The following is a 15,727-nucleotide window of genomic DNA, read 5'->3' as shown; positions in this document are numbered from 1 at the left end:
CGATGGCAATGGCAGCAGGGCCCCCAGCCCACCCCCCTCCGCAGCTGTAGCACCCGTGGGGCTGAGCCAGCTCCTGTCTTTGCCCCAGAGTGCACAAATGGGGCACTGGATGCATCCCCATGCAAGGGCCATTGCCTGTTTCCGGGAGTGCCAGGAGGGACCCTGAGAGCTGCCCCACCCTGCAGGGCTCTGTCTCAGCCACTAGGACTCAGCCGGGCCAGCGAGGCCAAGGCCACGTCCTCAGGCTGACCAGAGCATCGCTGCCCTTGTCCCGTGGGGCTGCCACACGGGACGGAGGAAGTGACCCCCCTGCACACGGGGACCTGCCCGTCCTGGGCCGGATCCAGCACAGGCACCCCCCCCTCCCCCACCCGCCGCGCTGGCAGGATCGGGCCCCACATCAGGCCACCCGCAGCCACCCAATCGCCGGCGCTGGGGAAGGAGGGGCGGGGGCGAGGAGGGGGGATGCGGGGCCGCTGCCTTGCGGGGACACAGGGACACGGCCACCACATTGCAGGGGACAGGGCCACCGCGTCTCTCGGGCCGCCTGCCCAGGGATGGGGCGTTGCCATGGGAGCTGCCCTGCAGTCTGGGGGGGTGTGCGGGGCGGGGGGATGCGGGGTAAATGACACCCCGGAGGAGGGCGGGGGGGACCGGGACCCTTTCGATGCCGCTGAACAAAGCCCGGTGCCGGAGAGGCCTCCCCGGACACGTCCACCACGCCGGGGACAGCCCTGTCCCCAGCACCGCCCGGAGCGCAGGGCGGGGGGCGGCGGGACCCGCGGATGCTCCGGGCTCCCTTGTTGCCGTGGCAACAACTGGGGGGGGAGGTGACGCAAGCGGCGCGTGGCCCCCCCCGGGCCCTCCTGCGGGGCCGGATTAGCGACCCGACCCCCCCGACACGTCGGTTCCCGCGGGCTAAGCCGAGCCGGGGGGACCCGCCGGGGCTGCGTGTGCACCGAGCAGGAGCCGGCACCGGCACGGGCACGGAGCACACGCGTGCACTGCACACGTGTGTGCACACACACGCCAGGCATCCCCCACCGCACATAGACCGTGCACATGGCTCCGGCCTGCACACACGCACACACGGGGGTGCACTCGCGCCAGGTGCTGACACACAAGTAACGAGATGCACACACACACATGTGCACACCCCCCCAGCAGTGCTGCTCCCAGGGGACATCCAGCCCGTGCCAGGTGACAATGATGAACCCTCCCCAGGGGACAGGCAGTGAGGAAACCCGTGGGCTAGTGTGGGAGCAGAGGTTTGGGGTGGTAGCCCGTGGACCAGGGTGGGAGCTGGATGTTGGCCCCTGGGAACCCCACATTCCCTTAGGGACCCCACATCCCCCTGGGGATGCCCCATCCTGAGGGCAGGAGCGAGATGGCACAGGAGGAGCCAGAGCCATGGACAGCGACCAACACACTTTATTCCATAGTCACAACAGTCAGAATAACCAATAACTGAGCTTTTGCAGAGCCGGCGCTGGCCACGTCGCACCCCCCGGGACGGGACGGGGGCCGGGGCTGCCCCTCCACTAAATCCTATTTCTCCAAGACACCAAATACAGGACCCTTCACTAACACAACACTACAAAGGTGACCCCGAGCGCTGGCGCCCGTCCGCAGGCTGCACCGCGGCCCCGCCAGATCCGGGGACCCCCGGCCTGCTCGGCCGCCGCCGGGGCAGCTTCTTCCTGAGAGAGGTTTGGTTTATTTTTATTATTAATTTATTATTATTATTATTATTAGCTTTGTCTCTAGTGATGACAGGATGTCGCACGCGCACGCACACACGCTCGCACACGCATGCCAGCCAGCACGGGGCAGCGGGGAGGTGGGGGCGCAGCGGGAGGGGGCCGCACGCTGGGGGGGTCTCTAAGCACTACAACCACACGGCACAGAAAATCCACCACTGTCCACAACGGTTCTCCCCCGACAAACACACCCAGCGAGTCTCGAGGAGGGGGCAGGAGGGGGATGAGGGGGGACGGGGATGAAGCGGATGGTGTTGTGCTTGCGGCCGGGGGGCCCCGGCTCTGGCTCTGGTTCTGGCGCTGACCCAGAACCTGCTCCTGAGGAAACGTTTCGCCTGACAGTCCATGGAGGGAGCACCCCAGCCCATGGGTGACACAGAGGACCCTGGGTCACCCATGTGCCCTGAGCTGCAGGACTGACAGCACACACATGTGATGCGAGACCCTCACCATGGCCTCAGGCCCTGCCGGTACTCGGGGCTTTGACTTCCCCGGGGATGGGGACGGAGGGCAGGCGGCCGGCAGCCTCAGCAGATTTCCCAAGCGCTCCCAGCCATGGCACAGGGTGGCTGTGCACCCCGAGAAGGCACCGAGATGCTGGGTGAGATCTGTGCATGTCAGAGAACCCTGGGGCTGCGGAACCCCCCAGGAACCCCAAATCCAGCTCAAGCAGGGGAGGGGGCTTGGGGCGCTCCTGGCACGAGGCTGCCCGCAGGTTGGGAAAGCAGAGTTCCCCCTGGGGTGGCAGTGAGGCAGGAGCAGGCTGCCGGTGTCACGGCTGGCCCGGTGCTTATTTGGCTTTTCCACCTTGGGTGGGGTTGGGTCCAGTGGGGAACGGGCCGGGGGGGCAGGGACGGGGACACGCTCTATACAGGGAACATGTGTCTGATGCGTGACACCCGCCTGGCTCCGCAGGCTGGCACCACACCGGGGCTACTGAAACACGGCGGCTAAGGCAACGCCGACACACACACACGCAGCTACCGCTACACACCAACACATCTACAACCCATGGCTGGCAACAGGGAGGTGCCTCGAGGGGACTCTGAGGCCACCCGGGACGGGACTGGGGGACACTGAGCATCCCTGCGAATGGCCAGGGTACACACCTCTCCCTGCACCACGGTGCCTGTCCCCATGCTGAGCCGAGGCCAACGGCACCTCTGGCAGCGGGGCCAGGCAGGTCTCCCTCTCTGACCCCCCCGGGGTGCCAGGACCCAGTGGCGGGGAGACCTTCCCCTGGTCACAGCTCTGTCCAGCCCTGCTGCACCGGGCAGGCACAGGGCAACCTGTGACCAGAGGAACCGGCAGCCCCAAAATGGGGACACAGAGCTCCAGGGCGCAGGTGCCCCACTGCCCCTGGCACCCCACTGCCTGGGAAGGCTCAGAGGGGTCCCCACACACCCTGAACCCCTGGAGAACCAGGGCCATGGGGACCTCAGAGGCTGCTGCAAGCAGCAGTCCCGGCTGACCCAGTACAGCTCCCTGCCACAGCCATGTCCCCAGGGCTAGCAGCGCGGGGTGGCTGCGGTCGCTGCTGGTCCCCCCAGCACAGCCGTACCCCCGTGCTGCCCCTGCGGCTGCTGCCGCCCGGCGCTGCAGCCACGTGCTCCTGGCAGCGGGAGGAGGCAGCTGGGTGCAGGAAGGAGCCATTAGGAAAAGCAAAGAAAAACCCGTCTGGAGGCGCCGCTGTGACAGGACCTGCCGTGCCGGGAAGCTCCTTGGCAGCGCTGTGCCGGGATGTCCCCGCTTCTGGCGGAACCAGGGGCACAGCATGGCACAGCGTGGAGCAGCACCGTGCCGGAGCATCGCCCACACCACATGCAGCCGCGAGCACTGGCTGTTGCTGCTGCTCTCAGCCCCACCTGGGTGGTTGCCTAAGGCAGATTTCCCACAGCATCCTTGCCCGGCCTGGCCTTGTCACCCCGGCAGCGTCACCCGCCGCAGTCGCGCATGGTAGGACCCGGCTCTGCCAGCCACAGCCAGCCAGCCCAGCGCAGGTGCCACATGGGCACCGGCTCCAAGGCTAAAGGAGGGGCAGGTTGCTCTGGGAAGGGCTTGTCCCCCAGCGGGTTTCGGGGTGGCTCCAGGCATGGGCTTCCCCCGCGGCACGGTGGGCGCTGCACAACCGCCAGGCGAGAGGAACAACACAGCCTCTGCATCCACGTGCGCATCACGTGCGCACAACTTTGCTCTTCCCAAAGTCAGCGGCGGGCAGCGCGCGCCACAAGGAAAGCGCAGGGAAAGAGCCAGCCCTGTGGGACAGCGAACCCCCAAAGCTGGGGACCCCCATGAAACAGGGTGTTGGGCAGAGAGGGCTCCCCATGGCTCTGCCACCCCTAGATGCAGCACAGCAGAGGACCCCTCCCCAAGGGCTGCAACAAGGAAGAGGAAAAAATTGAAGACAGGCTTTAAATGCAGCCAAAAAGCAAAAGGAATCGGCCATTCCCGAGGAACGGGGAGGGCGGGACGGGCACCGAGAGCTGGGGCTGACATGGGTGCTACTGCTGCCCAGGGCAGCGGCCGGAGCAGCCACGGCTGGGGGAAAGGGGCCAGGTGCTGACAATAAAAACCCCATTAGATACTCGCATTTCACGGCCAAATAACCGCGGCAGCCAGCCACGTGTCCCGAGGGCCAGACAGACAGACGAGGAGTGGGTGTGTGCCAGGGGGATGGGGTGAGCAGGGAGCTCTGCCTTCCAGCGGCTTCAAGGCAAAATACCTGATTCCTGCATGTAAACAGCTGGTTTCGGGTTTTTTTGTTGGTTTTGTTTTTTTGTTTTGTTTTTTTCTGTTTTTTATGACCTGATTGTGGAAAAAAAAAAAAAAAAAGAAGAGCGTTACCTGCAGAGCGCGGGACTCAGTAGGTAAAGACCAAGTCTGAGATGCTGGACATGAGCCAGTCCCCCGCTATCATCTCCGTCACCTCGGGCGTGCAATAGTCCGGGAACTCGAAATGCGAGGAGCTTCCCCGCGGGAACAGGTCGTGGTCCTTGTCGAAGACGGACCAGTCCAGGGCAGCGCAGGCGGCACTGGCAGGAGCCCGCGCGGGCAGAACCCCCAGCAGCTCTTCCTCCAGCTCCTCATCAGAGGAGCTGAAGGAGGAGGGAGGGGACCTGGCCGACATGGGAGAGGGAGACCCGCTCTCTGGGGAGCTCCCCGGCTCGGGGCAGGCAATGGCAGGGAGGGGGGCCACAGGGGGCTCCTCGGTGCCACGCTCCTCAGTGGGTGCCGCATGCCAGGTGGTGGTGCCGGGCGCCATGGGGCTGTCCTCAGCTGGCACCTCCAGCGCAGGCTCCTGCGGGGTGTCGGGGCTGGCGGGCGGCTTAGCGGGCTGCCTGCGGCCAGCGGAGACGCGGCCCAGCACCGAGGGTTTGATCTTCACCGGGAGCCGCGGGCGGGCCGTGCCAGTGCCCACCTTGCCCTTTTTCCGGGGCCGGTACTTGTAGTCGGGGTAGTCGGCCATGTGCTTGAGGCGCAGGCGCTCGGCCTCCTTGACAAAGGGGATCTTCTCAGAGTCGTGGAGGAGCTGCCAGCGCCGGCCCAGGCGTTTGGAGATCTCGGCGTTGTGCATGTCGGGCCACTGGTCCATGATCTTGCGCCGCTCGTGCTGTGACCACACCATGAAGGCGTTCATGGGCCGCTTGATGTGCCCACTCGGCGTCTTGCACCAGGCAGGCTCGGTGTCACGGGTGGGCAGCGAGGCACAGGGCTCCCGCCGAGCCTCTGCGCCCCGGCCCCGTGTGCCGCGCTGCACCATGCCGGGTCCCGGGACCCCCCCGCCGCCGCCGCCGCCGCCTCCTCCTCCTCGTCCTCCTCCCCGCCTGCTGCCGCCGCCTCCCCGCCCGCCGCTACGCGCCGCGCCGCGCCGCCCCCATTGTGCCGAGCGGGCGGCGGCGGGGCGGGGCGCAGGGGGCCGCGCCGGGGACCGGGAGCGCACGGCGGGGGCGGCTCCGCCGGGGCGGCGGCCGCTGCGATGCTCCGGGCCGGCCCGGCGGTCTCCGGTTCGGGGATGCTCAACAGCGGTCCGGTCCGGGGGTGCTCCGGGACGCTCCGCGCCGGCTCGGGGATGCTCGGGGCTGTTCGGCACCGGCTCGGGGACGTTCCGCGCCGGTCTGGGGGCCCTCTGGGGTGCTCCGCACCGACCCGGGGATGTTCAGCACGGGCACGCTCCGCACCGGCCGGGTGATGCTCTGTACCGGTGCGAGGATGCTCCGCACCGCCTGGAGAGGTTTCCCCGGTCGAGTCGGCGGATGCTCCGGTCGGGTGCGGTGCGAGGACTCTGCGGCGGGTCGGGGGTGCGCGGGGGCGGTGCGGGCAGCCCGGGAGCCGCACGCCCCCCGGTGCCGTTCTTATAGCCGCCACCGCCCCGCCCCCGGTAAACACCGCCGTGCCGGTTCTGTCAATGGGAGGCACCGCCCCCCCCGGCCCATTGGCCATGGGCCGGGGGGGAATATCCGTCTCCGCCAATGGGAGACGCCCGGAGAGGGGTTGCTGGAGAGAATGGCAGGGCGGCACGCCCCGGTACCCCCGGTACCGCCGCCACGGCACCCTGGGAGCTCCCGGTGCCCTCACCGGAGCAGCACAGCATCCCCAGTAACCTTCACACGGGCATCACAGTACCCCGGGTGGTCACTCTGGTATCTCCCCGTGTCCTCCCGTACCCACCCGGGGATGCTCCACTACTGCCGTTATGCACTGCTCCCCCGGTCTGAGCACCCCAGTGGCCCCGGTGCCCCCTACACCCTCACGTGGGCACCCCCAGGAGTCCCCACACCCCTCACGGCCCCCTGGCAGCAGCACCCCGAGCCGGGCACGGCTCTGCTGACCGGGACCCTGAACATCACCCGGGATCCAGAGCATCCCCTGGGACCAGAGCATCCCCTGGGACCAGAGCATCCCCCGGGACGCTGCTCACGGCCCCCGCCTCTGCCGGTCCACCGGCCTCTCGGGGTGCCCCGCTCCCCCAGACAGCCCAGGCCCGGGACAACCCCCATGCTGCGGCTTGCAGCGCTCGGCCCCCCGCGGCGTGGGAAGGCCGGTGCCACCGTGGACACGTCCCCTCCACCCACCCCAGCGGCGTCTCCCCGGGGCTCGGCTCCCGGCGGGTTAGAGCGGAGCGGCGGGGAGCGGCGAGAGGCGCTGCCGGGCAGGGAACGCGCTGCCCACGGGGGCCACGCCGCTTTCCTGGTGCCACGCGTGGGGCCTTGAACCCGCAGCGCGGCACGGCCCAGCCAGGCCCCGCCCTCCCGGACAGGCCCCGCCCCCTTCGCGGGGCCGCGGGCAGCACCAATGGCGCGGCGGCGCTGTTACCCCGGAGACCGCGGGCTGCCCGCCAGGGGCCGCGCCCATTGGCTGCCGCGGCGGCGCGCGGGCTCGCCGCAGGGCGCGCACCCATTGGCTGCGCCGCCGCCGCCAGTTGCTGTGGAAACAGGGGCCGGAGCGGCGGCGTGTACCGGGCGCTGCGGCCTGTACCGGGGCCTGCACTCCCGCCGGCCCGGCCCGAGCGCCTGAGCTGTCCCGACAACATCACACAACACCCCCCACAGCGGCTTCCTCATCGAGCTGGGCCTTGCACGGGGCCTGGCAGAGCCGTTCACTCCCCGTGCAGCCGGAGGCGATGCCCAGCACCGGGCACCCGCCACCCAGCTCCCGTATAACCCTGGCACCGGGCACCCGCTCTGCCGCTCCCCCTGATCCACAGGGCTTGACGCCCAGGCCCGCGGGCAGGACGGGCTGAGCGCGTGTTAGCGCGGCAAGACCCACAGCACCGAACCTCGCCGAGCGCCCGTGAGGCGGCTGCCCGGCTGGCCCCGTGCACCGCGGCCGCCATCCCCCGGACTCCCTCCCGGCCCCTGCGGCTCCGCGAGCGGCCCGTCCCGCGGAGCTGTGCGCTCCGGCCCGGCTCCCGCCCCGGTGGACCCCAGCCCGGTGAGCGCCGCCCCGGCCGGTCCCGTCCCTCTGCCCCCGGGCTTCCGCCGTGCGGCGGCGGGGCGGAGCCGGCAGGGGGCGCCCCTCCCGCCCCTTCCCGTGCGCGCGGCCCCACCCGGTTTCCGCACCCGGCCGCTGTCGCCATGGAGACCGGCCCGGGGCCGGGAGACGGGGACGCGGGGTACGGGGGGAGCCCCGGGGGACTGTGGGGTACGGGGGATCCGCGGGGGGCTCCCAGTGGGACAGAGGGGGTGTTCCCATAGGAGAAGTCCCCAGGGGGATGGGGTGGGCAGGAGCTCCCCGCGGGGCAGGGGGGATCGGTGAAGTTGGGGTTCACCAAGGGCTCCACAGCCCGGGGGGTGTCTCTGTGCTCTTTGGACTCACAGCAGACGGTCCGTGGGGACGGGCAGGGTCGCGGGCTCAGCCCACACGTGGGGTGACGCTTGTTCCTTCCAGAGCCTGCGCAGAGATGGATGCACAGGTCCCGGGCGTTGGAGCACAGTCCAAGGGAACAGTAAGTCTCTTGTTCCTGTGGGGTTTCTGGTACTCACAGCGCTGTGGCTGTAAATACAGTGTCTCTCCAACAGGCCTGGGACTCGCTGCCGGTGATGGGCACAAAGGGGCACGTGGGAACCCCGGGGGGTTGTGGAGGGGACTCAGATCTGGGGGAGTCAGATCTGGGGGTCGAGGCAGAGAGGTGTCTGCTCACAAACCTCCTCTGACTCCCAACGTGTTCTGTGCTACCCTCGTGCTGAGTTTAGGATAACAGCAAACAGCAGAAGCCAGAAGCAGAGGAGAGGAAATCTCCAGCCCACAAGGTGACTTTGCCACTGCACACCGACGAGGACAAGAAGAAGAAAGGGGAGAAGAACAAGCCAGGTTGGGAGAGATTCCCTTACACACTGCGCTGCTGTCCCTGCCCACCGGTGCTGCTTTCACATTAGCCCAGCTCTTTCTGCTGGGAGATGTTCAGCAAAAGCCACAAAAAGAAAATTACCCAAGGGAAAGCGCTGAGAATAAAGGGGGAGAACTAGAAGAGGCCAGGGAGAGCTTTGTAGGCAGCTCCTGGGCTGTAACTGCAAGCAGCTTCTGCTGGGGCTGCAGGTTTGAATTCAGTCACTCCGTTGTTCTTTTATGTTTCCCTCAGCCGAATATGACAGGAGACAGTAGATGTGTTAAAGCTGGACTGCAAAATAAACACACTCCTCTATTTTGTTTTACCAGTTTCATTTACACTGAGTAAAAAACCACACTTGGCTTTGGAGACATCATCATCCCAAGAGAAACACACAAATTTTGCTGACAAGAAATTAGCGCTTAGGAAGGCTGAATTAGCTAAAGCCTTGGAAGAGATCGAAATGACCACGGTATGTGTGAGAAACATCCAGAGCTGGGATGTAGGTAGCAAATCCATACAGTTACCCTGGCGGCCTTTATGGAAGAAATTCTAGCAGTCTGACTCACGCTTGCAAAATGGCATGTGTTTATTTATTAATACGCTGGAGGTGGTTATGCTGCTCTGCTTAGTGCTGGTGAAATCCAACCTTGATATTGTTGGAATTAAGAGAAACCAAGAGAGATTCCAGGCTGTAGCTGTAGGAGGGATGAGATTTAGGAAGCATGACCTGTTGGAAAAGACTGTCAATATCAGATTTTCTCAGTGTGGCAAAGAGAAGGTTGAGGTGGAGGACGTGTCTGCAGATTTTTGGCAGGTGAAAGGTGGTTATAAAAGAGACGGTGATCCTGCAGCTGGCAGTGAGGACGGTGGGCGCAGGAATGAGCTGTGTGGGGAAGTCAGAGCATCCTGGCTGAGGTTTGTTATGTGATGCCAGGATGGTCAGGTCCTTATTGGTGCTGTTACCCTGCGACAGGAATGTCCTGGGGATGGCAGATGATGGTAACAAAACTTGGGGCAGGTAGGACTGGTGCATTCTCCAACACTTTAATCCACAAATTCCTGTAGCATCTGATCGATCTGAAGAAAAATACCATAGAGGAGCTGAAGCAGCGTGGTGCCCACCTGGCAGAGACCAACTGCCGTCTGATGAGGTACATCCAGCACACTGATGACAGCACTGCCAAGCAAGCCAGGGTCCTGCTGCAGGAGTATGAAGCATTTCAGGTGAGGCTTTAGGGCTGACCAACAGACCCAGTTCAGCAGAACATGGAATTTCCCATTAGTTGTTAGGAGTGGAGAAGGGTCAGACACTGTCCGGTCCCCTCCCATGCACTGTGTGTGACTGGAGTGTCCCCAGTCCTGGGGGAGCTCTCTGATGCCCAAAGGTCCTGCAAGATGCTCGTTTTGTGCCTGTGTTTTAAAGCCATGAGAGCACCCTGGCTGTAACTGTCCCAAGCACCAGTAATCACTCCTGTAACACCCCAAACCTGTCCCCCCGTAGTGTCCTTGGCTGCAACTGGCTCCTGCAGCACTGCTCTGCTCCCCAGAGCAGCTCCAGTGCACGAGCTGGCAGCAGCCACAGCAACGGGTTCCTCTGTGCTGCTAATGCAAGTGCCGGCACGTAAGCTGGTCAGGGATGGAGCAGCGGGACAGTTCAGAGCTCTGTGGGATGAAGAGTGACTGGATTTCTCCCTATGCAGAGCGTGCAGGCAATGGTGCAGACCCTCAATCAGAATCGGCTGGATACAGCAAGGGCAGAGCTCCAGGAAACAGAAAAAACATTGCAAAAGAACCTGGGAGGTGAGTTTCTCACACCACTATGAAATGCAGTCTGTGCACCATGTTATCTTTGCTTTCCATCTTATTAGGTTAAAGACGCTGTGTTGATCTTATAAATGTCAACCAATTCAGTTTCTGAAAAAGAATCCTGTTTGCAATATGGGATGATCTTTCCACCAGCCTGTCGGGAGGGACTGAGCCCTGTGACAGTGGCAGCGTGCTCTGGAGGAGGGAAGTGCCCCCTCCTCGGCAGCTCTTTGCACTGTCCCCTCAGGTCAGGATCTGCTCAGGGTCTGACTCGCGTTGGCCATTCCTGCTCCCCACCAGGTGTGTAATCTCTGCAGAGAAGGGCTCAGGCAGACGCAGGACAGACCCATCAGCTTAGGGAAGAAGCAAAGCTCTGGAATCCCTGCGTTGAGAGTTTCTCTTTTGACTTTCAACCAGAGCTACAGCAGCAGCTGGAGGAAGCCACAGCAAAGGTTCAGGTTCTCCAGGAGGAGCTCAGCACTCTGCGCCCCTACATCAACGGGCACTATCCAGAAGAAGATATCAAGATCGTCTTTCTGCAGCATAGCATCGAGAACCTGAAGAAGCAACAGCAGGTGCTGAGACCTCTCCTTCCCTGCTGCGTTCCCAGGGAGGAAGATGAGAGCAGGGAGGAAGGAACACAATGGTTGTCTTGCCTAACGCTCCTGTTGCTGCTTCCCGCTGTGCGCTCAGGTGGAGACAGAAAAGACAGAAAAAATGGTGGAGGCCATGTTGGAAGAATTGCAAGCAAAGGCACAGGCGGAACAAGAGGCAATCCTGCAGAAAGTCGTGGAGGTTTGTGAACATCCCAGCAAGTGAGATCAGTTTCTGGGAGCTGGGAAACACAGCCGGGGCTGCCACATGTTGCTCATTGGTAATAGCATGGTGCAGCAGGCACCCCAAATGACAGAGCATCACTGCTGCCCTCCCGTGCCATCCTGGGGCTGCTTGTCAGGCTGGGAGGGGACATGAGAAATGATTCTGAGCTGCTGCTGTAGTCTCATGAGTTGAAATATTCTCAGACTCGCTCCTGAGAGTTTGCCACATGGAGGTGAGTGCATTGTGACCCAACATTCACCCTGTTTTTACGGTCCCTGTTTTATTACATTATTTAGATAGCTGCTTTGCTAATTGGCTGTGACACCGCTGTGGCAGCGCACATGCGTTTGTAATAAATTCATGAGGAAATTAAACTATATGCGGCACTACCGAACAGGGACTGCTGTTGTTCTTCCCAAAATAGGAGGAACTCCTGTTGCCCTGTTCCTGCTTGTGTGACGTGCTTAGCCCTCTTCCTGGGTCAGCAGCTTGAGAGCACTAAGAAAATATTAATTACTGACTCAATTTACAGCCTGCTCTGGTGCAGAACTGCTGTGCCCTTTTACAGGTGATTTTGTAAGGATGGGTGATATAAGTAACCCAAGCAATATTAATAAACTTTCCCTGGGAAACTGAACTGGATCTCTTGAGTTCCTCAATCTCATTCCACAATCAGCATGATGTGATCTCAGGAACAGTCTCTTTCGAGAGACAGAACCCAAACCTCATTTGAGCAGAAATTATTTCCTCAAAGAGTGACGTGTCTGGACACAGCCAGCGTTGGCACCCGGCAGTCGTGGGGTTTCCTGCTGGTGCTTACTGGGGATTTTCTTCAGCTGGTTTTCTTCTTTTCACCCGTGCAGGAGATGTTGCTGCACCAGGATGGCCTGAAGCAGATGATGATAAACAACTACATTCTGCAACGTGAAATACTGAGGCAGAGGGAGGTGAGCGAGCTGGGGAAGAGCCGGCGCAGTGCGGCAGAGCCGGCCATCCTGAGCCCTTGCCCGTCCGCAGGACTTTTTTGCCTTAGTGGGGTATGTTGCCTTCCTTTTCCACGGGAGTCAGTGGGCACTTGGGACATCCTGAGGACGAGCCGTCCAGCAGGTATTTCAGGGAGCCTGTTAGAGGATTCCTTGTACAAGGGATGTTTTCTAGCTCTGCTGTTTCAAAATCTCTAAAAAAAATCCCAAAACACTCCTGCTTCTCTTGCAAAGTAAAGAACTCTTGGAAATTTAATTCATTCAGGCTAATAAAGACCTGGAAAAGGAGATTGGCGAGCTGAAGATAAGTATCCAGACACTGCGCCAGAGTGCAAGAGACCCAAGAGAGATGATCTTTGCTGACGTTCTTCTCCGCAGACCGAAGTAAGGCTGGTCGGTGGGCACACGTAGCCCTTTTCTGTGGCCTTGGCTTGCAGAGCCTTTGGCACTGAGTGCTAATAACCTCACCCCGTCTTTTCAACAGACGTCACTGTTAAACCTACACCCAGCCTGGGGAATAACCTCACAGTTACGTTGGGTTCTGCTTGGGAAGACACTGCAGGTCTCATAGTATTGCCTAAGAGCAGCTGGGAACAAGGAGCATTCCTGGCGAGGCAGGTCTTGCCCACCTGGTTGTGTGAAATGGCAGCAGTGCACTGGGGGAACAAAGATGGGCAGCTATTTCACCTAATATGTAAAAAAAATGTGTCGATGGCATTGGCTGGCAGAAAAATAGCAAAACTTTATGATCTTTCTCCCTGCTCCTCCCCTGCCCCAGTTCTCTGGTAGCGAATCACATCCAGAGCGCAGGTTGTGGGTAATCCCCGCTCCCACTTGCCAGGGTGCGCTCTGCTGGTACTGGAGGTAAGAATTACACAGCGCAAGGCGAATCCTTACTTAGCGTGGACAGGGAGAAGGCCCTGCCAGCTCGGTGACAGAACACCGGGCTCTCCTCGCAGGGACAGACCCGGCAGGGCCAGCTCTGCAGGCTGACGCTCAGCAGCACCCAGCTGTGACAGGCTGTTTTCCAACAGACCCACAACAGGCTGAGGCCATAATGCTGCCCATTGTCCTGCAGCAGCGAGGACAAATCACAGATGATTCAGAGCTGCTGAGGTACCTCAGCTTCCTGCGCTGCCCGCTGACCAGGGGTACAAACCTGAGAAAAAATGGGTCAAAGATGTTTGAATCTTGAGTATGCTGTCACCCAAAACCCGTAGTTGTGCACAGAACAGTGTGCATATGCACTTTTATTTACAGCAGCTGCCTATACAAATTGTTCTTGGCACAGAGACGTCTGTTAATGGAATCATTCCTTTCCAGCGCGTCCCATCGGTGCAGGTGCGGGCCAGCCCCCAGCTCCCCTGCACTTCACATGCCCACGGGCGTTATTTTGCGTGAAAGTATCATCCCTTGGGATGAGCAGATGCTCTCCCAGCAAACCAGAGGTGGTGCGGGCAACAACAGGGGCCAGATCTCCTGCTCCAGGCCTGGGGTTTTAGCTGGAAGCCAGTACAGCTGCAGCGCTATGGAGGCACGAGCCGAAGCAGGAGGAAAACCTGGAACGTGTCAGGAGACCACGGGAGGGGGGCGAGTGATGGATTAGTGCAACTTAGGGTTTTTTTCCGATAACAACAAAAAAATGATAAAAACAGGGAATTAATTAGGCTCGACATCTGGTGGGGCTGGGATTACTGAGGGTGGCTGGGAGGAGAGTTAAAAATAGCAGGAAGGCCCAAGTGGAAAGTTTCTGTAACATCACAAGTCAGGCATTTGGTGCTTACCCGCGCTGACAGGCGGGAGCCCGTGCCAGGCCCGCTCGCCATCCCTCGGCCCTTTCCCACTGACCTCCCTGCAACTTTTCACACGACTTCACCGGCCCTGCTTTTTTTTCTAATTAACCCTTTGGTTCCTGACACCGGATTTGCTTCCTGAAGGAGCAAAAATCAGACCCGATCTGTGCTCAGCCTGGAAGCATAAGGGTGCGCGGGAGCGCAGGGCTCTTGCTGACCCTCCTCGGGTCCTTTGTGAGCCCAGAGGAGCTGTGACCCCTGCATATCTGTTCCCATCTGCATTTCAGTTTTCTCTCTTTAAAATCCCTCTGGCTTCCAGGGGCCCCGGCTGGATTTCAGCAGCAGCTTCAAGCCCCGTGCTGGGGACACTCTGGATGCACAGTTTGTCCTGGGCTCAGACAGAGACGGATGAGAGCAGCCCTGAGCAAGCCCAGCTTGCTGTGCTTGTCCTGTCTATGCGAGAAAGCAGATGTACCTGACTGCTCCGATGGGCTTTCTCCGCTGCTGTTTGTCTTGCGGGGTTGACAGTGAGGGGCAGCTGGTTTAACTCCTCTCCCTCTCAGAGCCCCAGGGTTACATCTGGCTCTGCCTGGCAGGGAAGGCCGGTGAGCACCAAGCCTGTCCCGCAGTCACAAGCACAGTCTCAGAAAGGGCCGTGGAGCAGGGCTGGGATTCAGAGCTGATTTGTAGGCAGAGTGTTTAGTGGCCAGGGCAGACCATGAAGGCTGAGCTGAAAAGCAAAATGGTGTTGGGGTGAGCTGGAGGTTGGGCTGGGATCTGGTTCCTGCTGAACAGGGGCTGTGCACAACAACCCTCAGCTGCTTTTCAAGGGGTTTTGCCCCTCATCCCACAGCTTTGTCCTGTGTCCCCAAGCCAGCCTCTGGACCCTCCCCACGGGCCCTGGGACACAAAGGCAGCGGCACAGCGAACACAAGGCTCACTTCCCTCCCCGGGTGGGCTGCACAGAGCACCCGAGCAGTCACCCACCTCCCGCCCTGGCCATGCAGGAGCTGCTTCTCCTCCTCCTTGCGCCAAAGAAGCTGAAGTACAGCAGTTTATTCCTGCTTTGCCTGTCCTAAGTCCCCTCTCTCACTCAGGTGCATGCCCGATGCTGAGGTGGTCCTCGGCCTCCCCACCAAGGAGGAGCCACTCAGTGGATGCTCAGCCCCTTGCCCAATACGCAGCACAGTGGGGCTCAGATGAGGTGCTGAGGAAGTGCTGCTTTCCCATCACCACTTCTCCATCCCAGCCCGCCTTGGGACTCGCGGATGCGGTTATGTGGTGCAATAAAGGTGTTACTGTCATTCCTGGCTTGCTCACTGGCTGCAGTCACTTGGATGGAGCACGGGGTGAGCCCTATGACCACAGCACCCGGGGAGGATCACCAGCCCTCCCGCAGCTGTGGCCTGACTGTTGTGGTAACGCCAGAGGGTTTGAAGCCAAAAGGAGCCTCTCTGTCACTGTGCTGTGACTGTGAAGGGTGTCCTGGAACTGGCCCTGGTGCCCTGAGGTCCTAGCAGCGCATCCCAGTGTGGGTCAGACTGGTGCCCACACAGGGCCGGTGCTCAGGGGGTTTGGTACAGCACCAGCGGTGCCTGCATTGCTCCAGTGCAACCAACCAGTTCAAATAAAACCAGCTCCTCTGCTTGCCCGTGCCAAGAGAGCCCCCGTTTGCACTTTCTGTCGCTGGCTCTTGGTGCTGTGGCATCTGCCGAGCAGGGCCCGGGCAGGACTCCC

General features: G+C 61.5%; 2 protein-coding genes across 10 annotated transcripts; one reads left to right on the top strand and one right to left on the bottom strand.

Moving 5' to 3' along the window:
• Window positions 1–1,415: 1,415 nt before the first annotated feature.
• Window positions 1,416–6,496, bottom strand: SOX12 (SRY-box transcription factor 12). The gene has a single exon (XM_065032163.1). It carries the CDS (start codon window positions 5,518–5,520, stop codon window positions 4,621–4,623), a length of 900 nt encoding a protein of 299 aa, XP_064888235.1. The 5' UTR covers window positions 5,521–6,496; the 3' UTR covers window positions 1,416–4,620.
• C16H20orf96 (chromosome 16 C20orf96 homolog) lies at window positions 1,459–15,294 on the top strand. 9 transcript variants are annotated; one of them, XM_065032152.1, is made up of 11 exons: window positions 1,460–1,709; window positions 8,148–8,205; window positions 8,453–8,570; window positions 8,916–9,058; window positions 9,655–9,813; window positions 10,290–10,389; window positions 10,813–10,970; window positions 11,089–11,190; window positions 12,078–12,251; window positions 12,463–12,581; window positions 15,088–15,294. In XM_065032152.1, exons 2-11 carry the CDS (start codon window positions 8,161–8,163, stop codon window positions 15,191–15,193), a joined length of 1,224 nt encoding a protein of 407 aa, XP_064888224.1. In that variant the 5' UTR covers window positions 1,460–1,709; window positions 8,148–8,160; the 3' UTR covers window positions 15,194–15,294. The 9 variants fall into 9 exon arrangements, with proteins under 9 accessions (XP_064888229.1, XP_064888224.1, XP_064888222.1 ...); XM_065032150.1 differs by lacking the exon at window positions 1,460–1,709 and adding an exon at window positions 7,283–7,691; XM_065032153.1 differs by lacking the exon at window positions 1,460–1,709 and adding an exon at window positions 7,763–7,872 and having other exon boundaries at window positions 12,078–12,161.
• The last annotated feature ends 433 nt before the right edge of the window (window positions 15,295–15,727 follow it).

Source organism: Columba livia, chromosome 16 (genome assembly GCF_036013475.1).
Source record: "Columba livia isolate bColLiv1 breed racing homer chromosome 16, bColLiv1.pat.W.v2, whole genome shotgun sequence".
NCBI lineage: Eukaryota > Metazoa > Chordata > Aves > Columbiformes > Columbidae > Columba > Columba livia.
Note: the sequence above shows the minus strand (reverse complement) of the source record. Positions and strands in the feature narration are given on the sequence as shown.